General features: G+C 36.9%; 1 protein-coding gene across 1 annotated transcript; it reads left to right on the forward strand.

The window, feature by feature from the left end:
* The first annotated feature begins 9,126 nt into the window (after positions 1-9,126).
* LOC141300761 (patched domain-containing protein 3-like) lies at positions 9,127-14,061 on the forward strand. Its single transcript, XM_073831058.1, has 4 exons — positions 9,127-9,863; positions 10,003-10,124; positions 10,547-10,692; positions 11,565-14,061. The coding sequence occupies exons 1-4, from the start codon at positions 9,168-9,170 to the stop codon at positions 13,298-13,300; spliced, it is 2,700 nt and encodes an 899-aa protein (XP_073687159.1). The 5' UTR covers positions 9,127-9,167; the 3' UTR covers positions 13,301-14,061.
* The last annotated feature ends 2,305 nt before the right edge of the window (positions 14,062-16,366 follow it).

Consider the following 16,366-nt stretch of genomic DNA (forward strand, 5'->3'; position numbering starts at 1 on the left):
ATATCAAAGATTATTGGTGGTTTTTTTTTTCCTTTTCTTTCTCTTTGATGAAGAGTCCATTTCTCAAATTGCATCTGGGAAATCACTGACCCTGAGCGGGTTGTGTGTGAAATATGATATGAGACTGTTCTCTGAGGGCCCATATGGGCCTGGAGTGACAGCTGAGTGACAGGGGCCTGGAAGGCTCAAAACTACGTCCTGTTAAAGGCTGGAACAGCACTCTTCACTAGCCGTCACAGCTGCACTCAACCATGCAAAGAAAAAAAAATGTTGGAATGGGTTATAAGAAGTATAGAGTATAGAGAAGTAGAAGAGTATATTTTCATGAGAAAATAAGAAAGGCAGAAAGTTTTGTCTTCAAATTGCTAAATTTCCTATTGAGGTGACATCCTATAACATGGATGTTCAGGATATTTCAGGATAATTGTGTGTAATCCACATTATTTTTATTGTTTTTTCGCTCACATGTGATATGTATTTTGGATGAGAGTGTGAACAGCAAAAATCACAGAAATAGTTTACACACCCTAAGGCCATCCAAAATGAAGATGACTTTCAGAGGCTTTCACACTGGAGGAACCTTTTCATAGTTCCTAGAACTATTGGTGGAAGTACCTGCTTTTTGGCATGTTCGCACCACAGACTCTAGGAACGGATATAGTTCTAGGAATTTGGGAAACTAAATTTGCTCCTCCTTCAAAGTAGGGTCTATGCTACATTCGTGGCAACTGAAAAGTACAATTTTTCTCACCTCCTACTTAAATAACGTTGAGAACGCCACTTGAAGTTGGACATCCGAGCTGTGAATGCAGGGCAGACTAATCGTGTTGTAATTTATTAGTTGCAGTTCACTAACATTGAATAATACTAAATGTATGTTATAAGGATTATGATTGCTTTAATGTTTGTGATTGTTTTGTTGTTAACCTTCACACATATTTAAAAAAAAAACTACATTTCCCATGAGCAGCAGTGGGAGAGACTAAGAAAAAAGAGATGGATGCTAGGAATGGGCTGCTACTTGCTGTGATTCTCTTTATGGGAGTAAGTCTGAAGTGGATGACGAGGATGAAGCGAGGTCTGGCACTTCAGAAATAGAAAAAGCCCGCACTCTGACTTATTTTCTTGCATTTTCAGTCCAGCAAAGATCTTGGGTCTTGATAGGGAGAAGCTACAGTTCCAGCTCCTCAACAAGTTTTTTGGGTAAATATTTCTTGTGCTTAACCCTTTCAGTGGTGAGTTTAAAATATTCTAGCGGACCCCCAGAGTGAGTTTTTTTAAGCGACCGTTATTTTAGAACGTTTGCCCTTATTGTTTCTATGGCGACACGTCAAGCTTATCACGTGACACAACACAGACACAATAAAACTGTATGACAGATAGATCGCTTTTATTTAGTTTTTACTTTTTTATTGAGAATACTCACACACTTGCTTACCATGCCATGAATCTGATATTCTGATTCACAAATATGTGTGAATTAGTGTGTTTCGTCATTTAAAACCCTATATAAATGATCTGGATAGTAATCTGTAATGTGAGATGGGCGCCGCCATGTTTGTTTCGCGCTGCCGTTCAGAGAGTCCTGTCAGCCGGATTTACAGCACATAAATTTATCCGTTTCTCTCGAAATACATGAAAGTAAGTGGCTGGTGAACTGGAAGAGGAATAGAGTGAACTTTTTAGTTACTTAGACTATGTGTATGTGATATGAATAAAACGCATCGGCAAATTATATTTGAAAAGACTGCTGTTTGCTGCATCCATATACATATGTGTGTATTTTACAAACTCTAAATGTCTTGTTTTGCTAGTACTTATGTGTATTTAAATGTCTGAAACCTAAAATAAGCGTTATGTGGTTAAAACACTGCATAGTTGTGATTATATGACAAGCGCAGAGCTCGTCCGTCTCTGGCTCAGCGCCAGCCAGCGCACCAGAGCGCAGTTTGAATTTGTCTGTTGCGTGACGTCACCGAACATTCTAAATCCCATATGTGGGACCGTACCGCTCAAAGGGTTAACGCCCTGTGTCTATTCCCATGGCTGAAGAATATTCTCAGATGTTGCGAAAAGCCTGGAATAATCCAAAAGTGGCAACCCAGTTTAATGCAGGATGTATGCAGTTTGTCAAGATAAATTATGCCTTTGAGAGTGGTATGGGTAACATGCCTTCAGTGGAGCGAGAGATTGCAGCCTTAACCACTTTGGAACTTGACTGGGTCACAGATAACCCTAGGTGTCCTAGTGGGGAGTGTCAGAAAACAGATTGGCTAATGTGACAGGACTGTGTATAATGCAGCTACTTGGGCAGGCTGATTGGAAAACGCTTTTGTGATAGTCTTGGCAGCTTTGAGGAAAGTGATCAGTTCAGCACTCCTCATGCACTCACAGCTTACCAGGGATATTGGAGCATCTATGTCTATTGCGATCTTAGCCCAAAGACAGATTTGGTTACCTCAGATATCCTTGCTTGAAACTATTAGGAGGGAATTGACAAATATCTTAGTGGTTCCTGGTAAAGTATTTCACCCTGATTCTCAGTCTTTATTGGATACTGCTGATCAAGCGAGACGCAGAGGGGAATCAGTCCAACAAACATTTGGTCATTTTGGACCTACTACACATGGCCATAAAGGTGCTCCATCCTTTCAGCCCTCACACTTTCCTTGTTTAGAACCTTGGGGGTATGACAGAAGATGAACTAGGGGTTATCAATCCCATGATAGAGGCATTAGACAATTTTACCAAGCTCCCCAAACTGACCAGCCTTACACTTCACCTAGGGGAGGATCTCTGAAGAAGTATACTCCCAAAGGTTCCAACCCCGGGAGACCATGTATAATGGTCTTGGAGTTGCCAGGGCATGCTCCCAGCTTTGAAGATCCCTGGGTCCTAGATATTATCAATTAGGGATACGATATATATAGTTCCGGTGGCACCCTCCTACCTTTTTTAAGAGTTTGTATGACCATAGTCAAAGACCCAGTCCAGGCACATGTTTTAGCCAATAAAATTACAACCCTATTACAGAAAAAGGCAATTGCACCAATGAACAGCTCAGTGGATTCTATTCTAAATATTTCCTGGTACCAAAGAAAGATGGTGGACTTCGACCCATTCTAGACTTAAGACAACTAAACCAATCCAAAATGGCAGAAGATACATTCTGTATGTTTTGTTCAAGGTCATCCTTGGCAGCTACTCTAGGAGATTTGATCTCCTGTCTCAGGCGAAGTGACAAATTTGGCACCCGAGGCCAGAGACTCTACAACTGTGGGTATGGCCTTCGCTCAGTCCCCTCCCTAAGAAATTAGATGAAGCTGTACTGAGAACAATAAATAGTTCTAAGGCACCCTCTACTTGAAGTAACTATTCTAGCAAGCGGCAAATATTCTCAGCATGGTGTCAAAACCGTCAGCTAGACCAAATGCATAAAAAACACCAGCTGCATTTTTAAAACCCAATGTAAAAATATTTACTCAAAGAACATGTAAAACACAGATATTCATTCAACTTTGTGTTGTCTTGTGTTCTTTTCTCAGCCTTGATATGTAACACAGCAAGTTGTCATAGGAGATTTAGTCAGATTTTCGTGCTGTTCTGTATTTTTAAAAGGGGTCAAAAACATTTGTTTTGTGTAGCCTCCCCTACAGTTAGGCTAAGCGTTACAATTGTGATGTGTTTATCAGATGTTTGGACTCTCATTCTGATGGCACCCATTCACTACAGATAATCCATTGGTGAGCAAGTTGTGTAATGCTAAAATTCTTCAAGTTTGTTCCAATGAATTGGGTGACATTAATGTACTCATCATAAATACGGTCATCTGATATGACTTGAAGGCAGCATCAGTTTACTCAAACACACCTAAAGCAGTTCATTGGGGTCTTTGAAATTGCTTGAATGACAAGCAGGTATGCTACAGCAGTGTTGAGCTAATATTAACATACACTTCGGAAAATGTCATGTTCGGAAATAATGACATTTTGCTTTTTATTTTAGTATCATGAGATGCTAACTGCATTAAATCTTTTTTTGAAAAAAGAATCTTCTTTTGTAATCTTAATTGTCCTCAGTTTATTTTTGATCATAATGTTTGTAATCATTGCAAAATGTTCCATTATTACATAAGCCACCATAAAATTCTGAGCATCTTTCTTTGGGGGATTTCCAAAGTTTTGAGTAACTGTGGCCTTAATTGCCTAAACCATAAGTGTCTCAAAGACTGTTTCACATGAGCATGTGCAATAATTGTTTGGTTGATTGAGTAAGCATGGAAAATGTTGTTTAAATCTTTTCCAACAAACCTGTGGTGAACAGCTCATTCCAGGGCCAGTTTACGGCAGGGCTTCTCTCTAACTAACCACAACAGTGGACAAAGGTTTGCTACATTTTGATTGGATCTTGGTGGACTAACATAAGTCCAACGCCATCAGATAAAGAAGCCAGGACAGTGGCCAGACACTCTTAGAGTGCCCAGGAAGGACAGGACTCATTTGTTCACATACATGCAATTTCTTGCCTTCACCCACCTATGACCATTGACCATACCAGATACAGTCAATTTTCTCTCAGTCTCAGTCTTGTATGGGGAGAGACAACAACACTCTACTAAACTCTGCAGGGACACCAGCCCTCCAGGACCGAGTTTGCCTATGCCTGGAAGCACAACCTGAGTCTCCATCCTAGAGAGACAAAGTGGATTGTTGAAGTCTCTAGCCCAGAGGCAGAATACATGCAGACATTCACAACAAGGTTATACTCCATCGAGTAAATCTTTACGTCAAGGTACTTCATCTGTGTGTTCCAGATTAAGGACCTTCTTCACCTACTTTAGATTTTAGGGCCCTTTGGTGCTTCAGGAGATCAGCATCTCGCAGCGCTTCATGTTCAAGAGGGATAGGCCATGTTTGGCAAAGTTAGTGAGTCAATTGCTCGTAGATCCACTTATAGCAGCAATAACTTGAAGCATTCATTTTCTGCGTGACTCTTTCTGGAGAAATTTTGGACCACTCTTCTTTTCAACGTTGCTCCAGTTTATTAAGGTTTGTGGGCATGTGCTTATGCACAGCTCTCACCACAGCATTTGAGTCAGGATGGGCTATTGCAACACCTTGATTCTTTTCAGCCATTCTGTTGTAGATTTGCTGGTGTGCTTAAGATCATTGTCCTGTTGCATGACCCAATTTTGGCCCAACTTTAGCTGTCAGACGGATGCCCTCACATTTGACTTGAGAATACTTTGTTGTACAGAGGAGTTCATGGCAGACTCAATGACTTTGAGTTGCCCAGGTCCTGTGGCTACAAAACAAGTCCACACTCATCAGCCCTCATTCTGCAACTTTGCAGACCTAAACTGTGCTGCCATTTTTATTTATTTTTTTTAGATATAAGAGGCTTTCTTTTGCCAAGACTTCTAAACATGCCATTTTTGTCCCCAAAATATTGTCATGTACTTTATCATTTAACGTTATTTGAGGCCTGTAGAGTCTGAGGTGTAGTTCTTGGGTTGTCTGCCATTTCTCTGAGCATTACACGGTCTGATCTTGGGGTGAATTTTCTGGGAAGTCCACTCCTGGAAGGAAATGTGTCTGATTTAAATGTCTTCCACTTGTGAATAAACTTCAAATTATATGGAAATGGCCATATTACTCTTCTCAGATTGATGGCAGCAACACATGCTTCTCTAAGATGATTGCTGATATCTTAACTCCTTGGCATTGTTTTTTTTTTTGTGTGTGTGTTCTTTTCATAAGATAAGGTAACTCTGCCATAGCAACACCCAACATAATCACTTGCTTTTTATGCACTTTATTCCTTTTTCATTATTTTTTTAAACTTTGTGTGTAAGAGGCTCTAAAAGTTAGATGTCCCAGAAATGATAACCGCACATTTGATTCACATGATCAGTGATGTAAGAACCCATCATTATGTTATTTCCCCATCCTGGCTGAGTATATAATATAAAATATTTCAATACAAGCATTTTAGTCAAATATAAACAGTGGACTTGCTAACACTTTCTGCAAAGCTTATATGGAATTTACAAAATTGTCTTTAAAGTGCAACATCCTAAATCCTTCTTAGTGAGTTTAGATGAAAGAAATAATATACTGTATATATATATATATATATATATATATATATATATATATAAAACAGTTCGTTCTGGTTCTCAAATCTGATTGTTTGAGAACCGTGAGATATTCTACTGGTATCGTTACAGGAACGCCCTTTCACAATTTTGTATCACTCCGCGTGTTCTAGCCAGGACCGTTTTTTCCGAGTGTAATGGCGGACTTCCAAATTCCGTATCATTTTATAAATATTACTCATTTTGTGTCACGGAATGTAGTTTTAAGAGGTTTTCAGGCGAGAATGTTCTTGTTTATAGTTCAAATATGCAGTTTGTTAATAAAGATAACGTCTGTTTGAAAATTTGCTTCGTCGTTTTCGGATGTGCGAGAGCCATATCGCCAGGGAGCGTTCTGCACTCATCAATCCGCTCGAGAGCGCTCTCACCACAGCCAGATCTTCAGGAATTTACCGCTGGCTCTGCTCTCTGTAGTAGTTACACATGACATTTAATTTGTTATGGGTAAATCTAACGGGCAGTCTCATTAATCTATTATTTGTTCCAGAGAAGAAGATAGTTCATGTAGCATGTTTATGTAAATTCAATGCTGAATGCTGCCTTTACTCTTGACTGAATTGTCTAGCAACTTTTTTGATGCCTGTTTTTGTTGCTATTGTTTATTAAATATTATTACTCAATAAATAAAAATGTATATAAACTATATTTTAAATAATGTATTTAATAATAGTATTTAGTAATGAGAAACTATGGTGAATTTAGTTAACGTTACATTGTTCCGCTTTAGGTGCCGACAAGAGACCGTGTTATGAGTGAGCAGTTATTAGTGACTTTCGGACTTTTAAAATGAAAAGTTTAGCGGAAGTTATTTTTAGCTTCAACAACAGTTTGCCACAGCGATAAATGCACTGAGCAGCAAAATCACCCATAACAGATGAACGGATTTAAATGCTTTCTTCAGTAAACATTCAAACTAATGTCGTATCATCATGGATATGAATAATGAATCTCTATCAGATGCAGGTACGTTAATCACTCGCTCAGTCTATCTCTCTCATAATACTCAAACATGATACAGTGAGGTTTTGATGCAGTAATACAATAGGCTTTCAATGAAGCAACTCTACATTCCTTCGTTACTAGTTCTAAAGTGACGTTTTGGAATTAGTAACGAAGAAGCTTATGCTCAGCTGACCAACCGTCAAACTTTGATTTGAATTCGTGGCGGAAGGAATAGTTCGCACAAAACTACGAGGGCTTTTAAAGACACTCCGTTGTTATTTTGTTTATGTATTTACACACTTGTGCCGTCGAAATGTTGTATAAACGCAATATCACACTCGTAGACTTGAGATATGGCTGTATATTGTGATATTGCTCATATATATATATATATATATATATATATATATAGCAGATCACTAATTATTTTCCAGTTTTTCGCCAAAATGTAACAGTATGCCATGTATAATCATTTTTAGAAATGTTACTTAACATTTTCTTGCCATCTTTCTTTTGTTTCTTTTACTGTTTTTCAGAGTCAGTAGAAAAGTTTTAATGTTCTAAGTTACAGTAACTGTGACCTTTATTTCCTCCTGCCTGTAAACCGTAAGTATTTTAAGTAATGTTGCGCAATGTGCATGTGCAATAATTGTTTATGGTTCACTGAATAAGTATGATAAAATATAACCGTATGACATTTTTTTAAACTATGCTATCTGACGTAATGTGACTGACATGCTGTATTTTTCATTATATATATGATACTTCCTCAGTTTATTAGATAAAAAATTGCAAACTTTTTTCCCCCAGAAATGTTATGTTTAAATTTACAAATTAGACAGAATATGCACTAATTCATCATACATCATACTTTAAGTATACTACTATTTCCCTATTTAGGTAATAATTTGTATATATATTTTATATGAATATCTGAACATACAAAACATTAAAAGAAACAACAGGGTATCTGCTTGTAAACAAAAACATTTTATTCTAGCTTCAATTTTTTTTTCATAAGTTTCATAAAGTAAATAACATTTTTAACAACATTTTTAACAAAAAGCCAAAAAGTCAAAAAAAAAAAAAAAAAAAAGACTATTCATGATAATCAAAAAGTAGATGTTGATCAACATGCCAAAGCTTGACAGTCATTATGACCACTTCATGGGTCGAAATTTTATTCCATGATGTCACACAGTTTTACATATCTATGGTTTTGATGCTGTTTTATGCCTGACGATTGTTTTAGATTACATGTGGAAGCATCTGTTGTTTCGGTTTCTTCTTTACTTGAGTTTTGGAAATTCTGTACAGGAAATGTGTAATAGCACCCCTAGCGTATAACAATTAAAGATTACACAGATTCTCAGAGCACAAGTATGGCTCAAATATATTTAGATTTTTTTCTAAGTGTAATTCAAATATACTTAAATGTCATTTCTGCGAAGTATATAAAGCACTTTTCCGAGAGGTACGTAAAAATTAGACTGAAAGTATATTTTCCTAGTTTTTTAAAAAGTATACCAATGTTACACTTGAATAAAAGTTTTTTTTTTTTTTTAACATAAGTAAGTAAACTCTTGAATAGTTGTTTGCAACCTGCAAAAACAATTGGGGAAGCCCACACCAGCCTCAAGCTTTCTGAGTTTTTTTACTTGCTTTATGCTTTATTTTTAATGATCAGCTAGTAAGAGGCCTGAATAACACCACTTTCACATGCTTCTTTACATTGCATTTACTTTTAGATGTTTAACCCTGTTGTAAATGAATAGCTGGGGGCACCAGTTTCTAGATTCCCATAATTCCATAACTAACTTCCTTTTTTCATAGTTCAAAAGTCCTAAAGTCCTAAATTATTTTGGGGAAAAAAAATATAAAATGCCAGTATTTCTGCCTGGATAGTTATGGGAAAATCACCCTCCTTATACTGTACAGTATGAACACACCTCTGGGCAGGGTTTAAGCAAATGTGTAGACTCATAAATAGAGCAGATGACAACATCATTCAGAACTTGTCAGATTTCAGTCTAATCTTACATTGTTTTTTCCAATTTTCTTGAAGACTATGGCATGTTATCGTACAGACTGTGTTGAGAAACCTATTTCTAAGCTTTTTGAGAAACTTGGCCATCTGGTAGGTTCTTATCCAGTTTGGTTTTTTGTCATTCCTCTGATAGTGTCTGCTGCTCTGGGAGGAGGACTGTACTTTCTCAATGACTACGAGGACAATGACGTTGAGAATCAGTTCACACCTATCAATGGACCTTCCAAGCAAGCCAGACATTTTATAAAAGAAACGTTTCCAAGTAACGATTCATTGTTTTCAAGTCAAAGACTCTATGCTGAGGGAAACTATGCAGTGATGCTATTTTCTGTGGAAGGAGACATTCGAGCAGATGCCCTGTTTAAAGAAATCCGTGAGCTTGACAAGCAAGTGCATGATCTTTCTGTCGATGTCAATCAAACTCAGATAAGCTTCAAAGATATTTGTGCCAAAGAAAATGGAAGCTGTGTCCCAAATCCCATTCTGGACGTTATTGATAGCAAAACCATCAATTTATCGTTTCCAATAAATAAGTGGAAAGAGAAAAATGTTTTTCTTGGCTCTATAGTAGGAGGTGTTGAAGAAAGAGGAGGCGTGATCCAGCATGCACGTGCTATCAGACTTTTTTACTTTTTGCAGGATAAACCTGGAGCCTCTCAATGGCTTCAGCAGTTTCAAAAATTTCTATCCAAAAAAAAATTCAGCACAGAACTGAAGGTAAGTGACTATGTAAAGGAGCTGATTTATGCATGAAAACATATTATAGACAAAATGATCTGTAAAATCAGTACATTCCATATATTCCCATATGTGTACTGTAAGAAGCATTTATCTAGATAACTTTCTCTGTCTGCAGGTGTCTCATTTTACCTCGCTCTCCAGACAAGAGGAGATAGAGAAACACACAACAGATGGCATTCCTCTGTTTTCAATAACTTACTCACTTGCAATCTCCTTCTCAGTTTTGTCTTGCATGCGGTAAGCAACAGATAGCACACATATTCTGACACTACAGGGAATAATCATAGTGTTAAAAACAGTCTTAGAAAAATGTTACTTTCAATTCTAATAAATTTAACGTTTTACTCAATTTTTGGTCAAAAAATTAGTTTTATGATTTGCAATAATTTAAAATAAATAAGAGTTCACATCAGTTTCACTGCTTCTAATCATTAAATAAAAAGAAAAAATAGTTTTGAGATATATATGTAGATGTATATGATATATATATATATATATATATATATATGTGTGTGTGTGTGTGTGTGTGTGTGTGTGTGTGTGTGTGTGTTTTACTAGTGGATTCAGTCCATGTATTAAAAGTTTAGAGATTTGAAAAAAATATCTGTATTTTTAACTGGCAATTATGACTGGTTTTATTTATTTTGATTTGATTTCAGTCTTGATAATGTGAGGAACAAGATCTGGGTCTCTTTCATGGGAGTTCTGTCTGCGGGTCTGGCTGTTCTCTCCAGCTTTGGCTTCCTGCTCTATCTTCAAGTACCATTCGTAATAACAGTGGCTAATTCACCTTTCCTGATTCTGGGTAAGCATGTGTCTGTGGAAAAACATTGCTTTTTTATGCAAAATCCTTTATTGTTAATGTCTTTATTGTTATGATCTGCAAAATGTAAAAGGGATCATACAAAATGCACGCTATTTTTATTTAGTGCTGACCTGAATAAGATATTTCACATAAAAGATGTTAGATGTTAAGGTGAAAACTTTTGAACAGAATGAAGATGTGTACATGTTTCTTATTCTGCCCTTCAGAAGCTACAGAAGACAAAATAAGCTAAATTTGCTCTGATCTTTAAATTCACAAAGTTTTCACCCCAGACTCTTAATGCATTGTGTTTTCTTCTAAAGCATCAGTGAGTGTTTGAAATTTTTGCAATAGTTGCATATCTTAGTTGTCCTCAGTGCGAAAATCATACAGTTGTTGGAAAGGGTTCAAATACAGTACACACAAATGCTGAAATAAACTAAGATTTTGTGGAATCTGAAGGATTTTTTTGAAGAACAGAGGGCAGTTTAACTGTTCAGGACAAACAAAGGACTCATGAATAACTATCACTAAGCAAAAGCAAAAACAACAACAACAAAAACAGCTGTGGATAAGTCAGGTAACAACATAGTATTAGGAATCAAGCATGTAAACTTTTGAACGGGTTCATTTTTACAAATTCTACTATTATTTTCTCTTGTGGATTATATGTAAATGTCTTTTATATGAAATATCTTATTCAGGTCAGTACTAAATAAAAAAATAACATGCATTTTGTATGATCCGTCTATTTTCAAAATATTCAATATAAAACTTTGTTTTGTAATTAAACGTTTATTTCATTCTAACATTTTTTTTTTTTTTTGGGTTCTTTTGGTGTAGAGTTTATTAATAGTAAACTTTTCTTTCAGGCATTGGCGTCGATGACATGTTCATCATGATTTCCAACTGGCAGCAGACTAAAGTGAAGGATCCTGTGGAGAAGAGAATGGCCGAAACCTTCAAAGAAGCTGCCATGTCTATTACCATCACTACACTGACTGACGTACTTGGTTTCTACATCGGACTCATGAGTGAATTTCGCTCAGTTCAGGCCTTCTGCTTGTACACCAGCACATCCATTATATTCTGTTACATTTATAACATCCTCTTCTTTGGAAGTGCTCTAGCCCTAAACGGCAGGAGAGAGCAGAGTAACAGACACTGGCTGACCTACTGCAAACTCCCAACACAGGCTCCTGAAGGAAAGTCTCTGGCGTATCGTCTCTGCTGTGTGGGTGGCGACTATGACCAAGAAACCGGTGCTGAGAAACAACAGCCTGTAGCATACTTCTTCAAGTCCTATTATGGTCCATTCCTGACCAAGCCCTGGACCAAAATCTGTGTGATGTTGCTGTATGTGGGTTATTTGGCTGGAGCCATTTATGGATGTCTCCATTTAGAGCAGGGCATTGATATGAGGGACCTGGCAGCTGATGATTCATATGTCGTAAGTTATTATGATGATGATCAGAAATTTTTCTCCAGGTACGGTCCAAATGTCATGGTTGTAGTGGCTGAAGAGTTTCCATATTGGAATAAAACCAGCAGATATGAACTAAACCAATGCATGGAAAAATTCCACAACTTGGCTTTTGTCAATCAAAATCTGTCTGTCTCCTGGTTAGACTTTTACCTACAATTTGCTCAAAACAAAAGACTAAATATAGACAGCAAAAATGTCTTCATGGAGAATTTATCCTCTTTTTTCCTGTTATATCCAGAGTTTAAGCTAGACGTTAATATCACACAGGGCGAAATCAATGCTTCAAGATTTTTTGTCCAGACTTTGGACATTTCCAACGCCAGTATGGAGATAATGATGTTCAATGAACTCAAAAACACAGCTCAAAACTGTAGTGCAGCTAAACTACTAGTATTCCACCCATTGTTCATTTACTTGGATCAATATTCGGTCATTGTGACTGGCACCATTCAGAATGTGGGCTTCACCACAGCTGTCATGTTGGTTGTTTCCTTGTTATTAATCCCGAACCCAGTCTGTTCCCTGTGGGTCACATTCTCCATCGGCTCAGTTATAACCGGTGTCACTGGTTTCATGGCTTTATGGGGTGTCAACCTAGATTCCATTTCAATGATCATCTTAGTGGTGTGCATTGGCTTTACTGTCGACTTCTCTGCGCATATTTCTTATGCATTTGTTTCAAGCAAAAAATCGACTGCCAATGAGCGAGTAGTTGATGCATTGTTTTCTCTGGGCTATCCGGTGCTACAAGGAGCTGCCTCTACAATAATAGGCGTGCTCGTTTTGGCTGCATCCAAGAACCACATCTTCAGGACCTTCTTTAAGATCATGTTCCTCGTTATGGTTTTTGGTTTGGCTCACAGTATCATTTTCATCCCGGTGTTTCTGACCCTACTGTACTGCAGTTCAACCAAAGCTATAAAGAAAACAACAAGAGTGCCTGATGTTATTCCAAAAGTCATTATGATTGAAAACAAAATGACAGCATATGATAACTATGCTTTTACTAAAGACAATACCCACATGTGTGTAGAAACTGTGAGAACACAGAGTACCCAGATATATTTTATTCCAAATAATAAGATTCCTTCAGGCTGGTGCCGTGACCCGGACTGCCCATAGAAACTTTATTGTGTACTTTTGTTATATAAATAAAATAGTTTGTATTCTTTAGTTTCTCTGTGATATTCAGATTACATGTACTTTTATTTAGCAGAGAAAGTGAGTATTGTATATTGACACAGGTTCAAATGTATCATTTTTAAAAAAAATATTATATATGTGTATTTTTATTTAAACTATGTAACATAATATGTTGGTTGTTGCAAATGTCATGGCAGTTTAAAAATGTCCGGTGAGTGGCACTAAAAGGTTAATGCTCTATCACGTTTTAAAATAATGCAGCATCTAAACTAAACCCTACCATAAAATGCATTTGCTGAACCAATCATGCCATTGTAGCTTGCTTCCACAAGTCTTTAGCTTGACTCTTATTTCATGGGACTCGTTCCCGAGCTCTTTGCATTACAAGTGCAATCTGTACCAGGTGGGCTACCGACTAAGTTTACCACATCAAAAAGCTATTCATATGGTTGTATGATGAAAACATCTAAATGTATTATGGTGTGTTCACAACAAATGCTAATGTAATTATACAAAATCGATGCAAAGATGCAAATAGAGGCAACAAAAATTTGTGTAGGGCGACATGAATGACACAAAATGCACAAAAAAGTGTTGGCCAACATGATATTTTGATCTAAAATATCACCAAATAAGTTATATATTTTTTCAAACTTTTATTATTTTTAGCATTATATGTGTGTCCCTGTTTACATAAGATGTATTTATTCAAAATAAAATATAATTTTTTTGTAAATATTTTATGATTTGTGTGTGTCCCTCAGTTTAACTTACCACCCCGTCACACTAACTTGTTTTATCTATAATTAATGTACTGTTGCTTTAAACGACATCACAAAGAGTTAGTGACATCATTTGAGCCTTACAGCCATTAAGAACAAAAGCAGACAAAACTCACATTCTTTTACATTATTTATTTATTTATTTATTTTTCATGTTAGACAGGGTCCGTCAAGCTTAACCCTACCACCCCGTCACGCAAAGTAGATAAAAAATGTCACTTGATTTAATGCTGTATATGATATTCTTATTGTGTGGACTAATTAAATAAATGCCACATTATTTGTATTTTTTGAGTGAATTTGTTTTTTTTTTCACAACAAACAGTGAGGCCATTGAAATGTCAAATTAATTTTTCAAGATTAAAAAAAAAATAACAATTAAAGTTTTTATTAAATTACAGACTCTCTATTGATGGTTTGCAAAAAAGAGACAATTCATTATTAGGAAAACTAATAAAACTAACTAAAATTTTTAAAATATATTTCATGTTTTACTACTCTATTGGCATAGGCTACATATCGTCCGTAATGGGGTGGTACAAGAAAGGTGCCCTTGCCTGAAGAAAAAGGATAATATTAATAAGAAGTTTGTGCCTGAGGTGGGAAAATATGTTTTTTGGAGGGTTAACTTGTCTTTCAAGTTGTAGTCTTTTTTATAGAAAGTTTGTTCTTAATGAATGTTTTGACAATTTGAAAGTGGAAATGGCACCCGTTTCATAGAATGACTCAAATCATGTGCTAAAGGAAAAGTGTTTTGAGTTCATAATATTGTATTGTACAAGGAAACATACGGTGGCCAAGAGAGCTCAACACGCTGCAACTTAAGAAAACACATGCAAACAAAAAAAACGACAATAAATAAAAAAAAAACATCTTCATCAGTTTGACAACACAGGTGCTGCAAATCCTTACAACGCAAACACAAATGCGGAAACGCTGCAAACACAAAAAAAGCGCTGCAAATAGCACGGAGCACAACGGAAATGTTTCAGGGGGACCTCAAAAAGTGACGAACCCATCTGGGACCTGATTATTTGTTCAGTGGCTGTTGGTCAGAGCAGAGGTGTTGTCGGTGAACTAAAAGATGAACTTATGCTGCATTCACACCGCACACTTTGTCTGCGTCAGGCAACGCTCCCAAGGCATCTAGTTTGACGCATGTACGTTGAAGCTTGCAATGCTTGCTTTTTGGTGCGTTCACACACCGCACACGTCAGGCAACGCTCTGTCCCTCAGACTCCTCCACCGCTTTTTGCACACTTCCCCTGAATAAACCATGGCAAACTAGTAGGGACTGGACATTTTGGAATCTTCTCATGACCATGTTTCGCTAGCTAACGAAATGGAAAATAATTACGTTGAGAAAAGATTTGACCCGACATCCAGATCTCTTCAGCGATCTTCATCCAAGCAAGTTCCTTTTCATTCCTAACTTTATACAACAACGAGGAGGAATTAGTGATGTGACGTTTGACACCGAAGCTTCGAAGCTTGTATAAAAAAAAAACGAAACATCTCACAGTGAAGCACTGTACCGGAGCTTGATTCGTTTTGTCCATAACCACGTGACCTGTGACGTCCGAAGCTTCGTTTTCGCACACAACCACGTGACTGCTTCATATTCTGATTCAAAGAACGCGAACCCCTTGTGCAGGTATCAAGTGTCATTCACTTTTTGTTAAGAATAAATCATAATACGAATAAATATGTACATGTGTAGTTTTGTGCATATTCATTTTGTAGTTATCCTTGCTTCACAAGCTCTTCTAATTAACACTAATATTAGTCAAAATTATTCTTAATTTACTGTGAACATATATGCCTACATGAACCATGCTTATACTTGTATAATTTTATTAAAACGTTTATTTACAGATCAATTCGAGTAAAATTACTGATTTTCTGACATAGCACAAATAGATGTGTTTAATGAAACTGTCCAAAATCGCTTTAAGATCTGGGACGCGAAAGCAACTTTTCCCACCTTTGTCCACAAGATGTCATTAGTGTGCAACATGTTGAAAAGCTTCGAGTAACGAACCTTTTTACGATACAGTTGAGGGGAAAGCCTCAGTGCTTCGGAAAGCTTCATTTTCCCATCACTAGGAGGAATCATACAATTCTCTGCGATTGCAGACGGCTACAATGAGCTTTTGTCTTCCATTGTTGAAAATGTTATTTTTCTGCTCCCGCTTCATTCAAGATACGTGTGGTGACGTCGCTACAGTGAGACGCTCTGATTGGTTGACGCACTGCGTCAAGT

Source organism: Garra rufa, chromosome 24, assembly GCF_049309525.1.
Source record: "Garra rufa chromosome 24, GarRuf1.0, whole genome shotgun sequence".
NCBI lineage: Eukaryota > Metazoa > Chordata > Actinopteri > Cypriniformes > Cyprinidae > Garra > Garra rufa.

Bases quoted from the DNA above. Each gene is read 5' to 3' on its own strand.
- LOC141300761 (XM_073831058.1), top strand. From the start codon at position 9,168: ATGGCATGTTATCGTACAGACTGTGTTGAGAAACCTATTTCTAAGCTT. The intron at 10,125-10,546 runs GTAAGCAACAGA...ATTTGATTTCAG, and splicing joins TCAGTTTTGTCTTGCATGCG to TCTTGATAATGTGAGGAACA. The intron at 10,693-11,564 runs GTAAGCATGTGT...CTTTTCTTTCAG, and splicing joins TTCACCTTTCCTGATTCTGG to GCATTGGCGTCGATGACATG.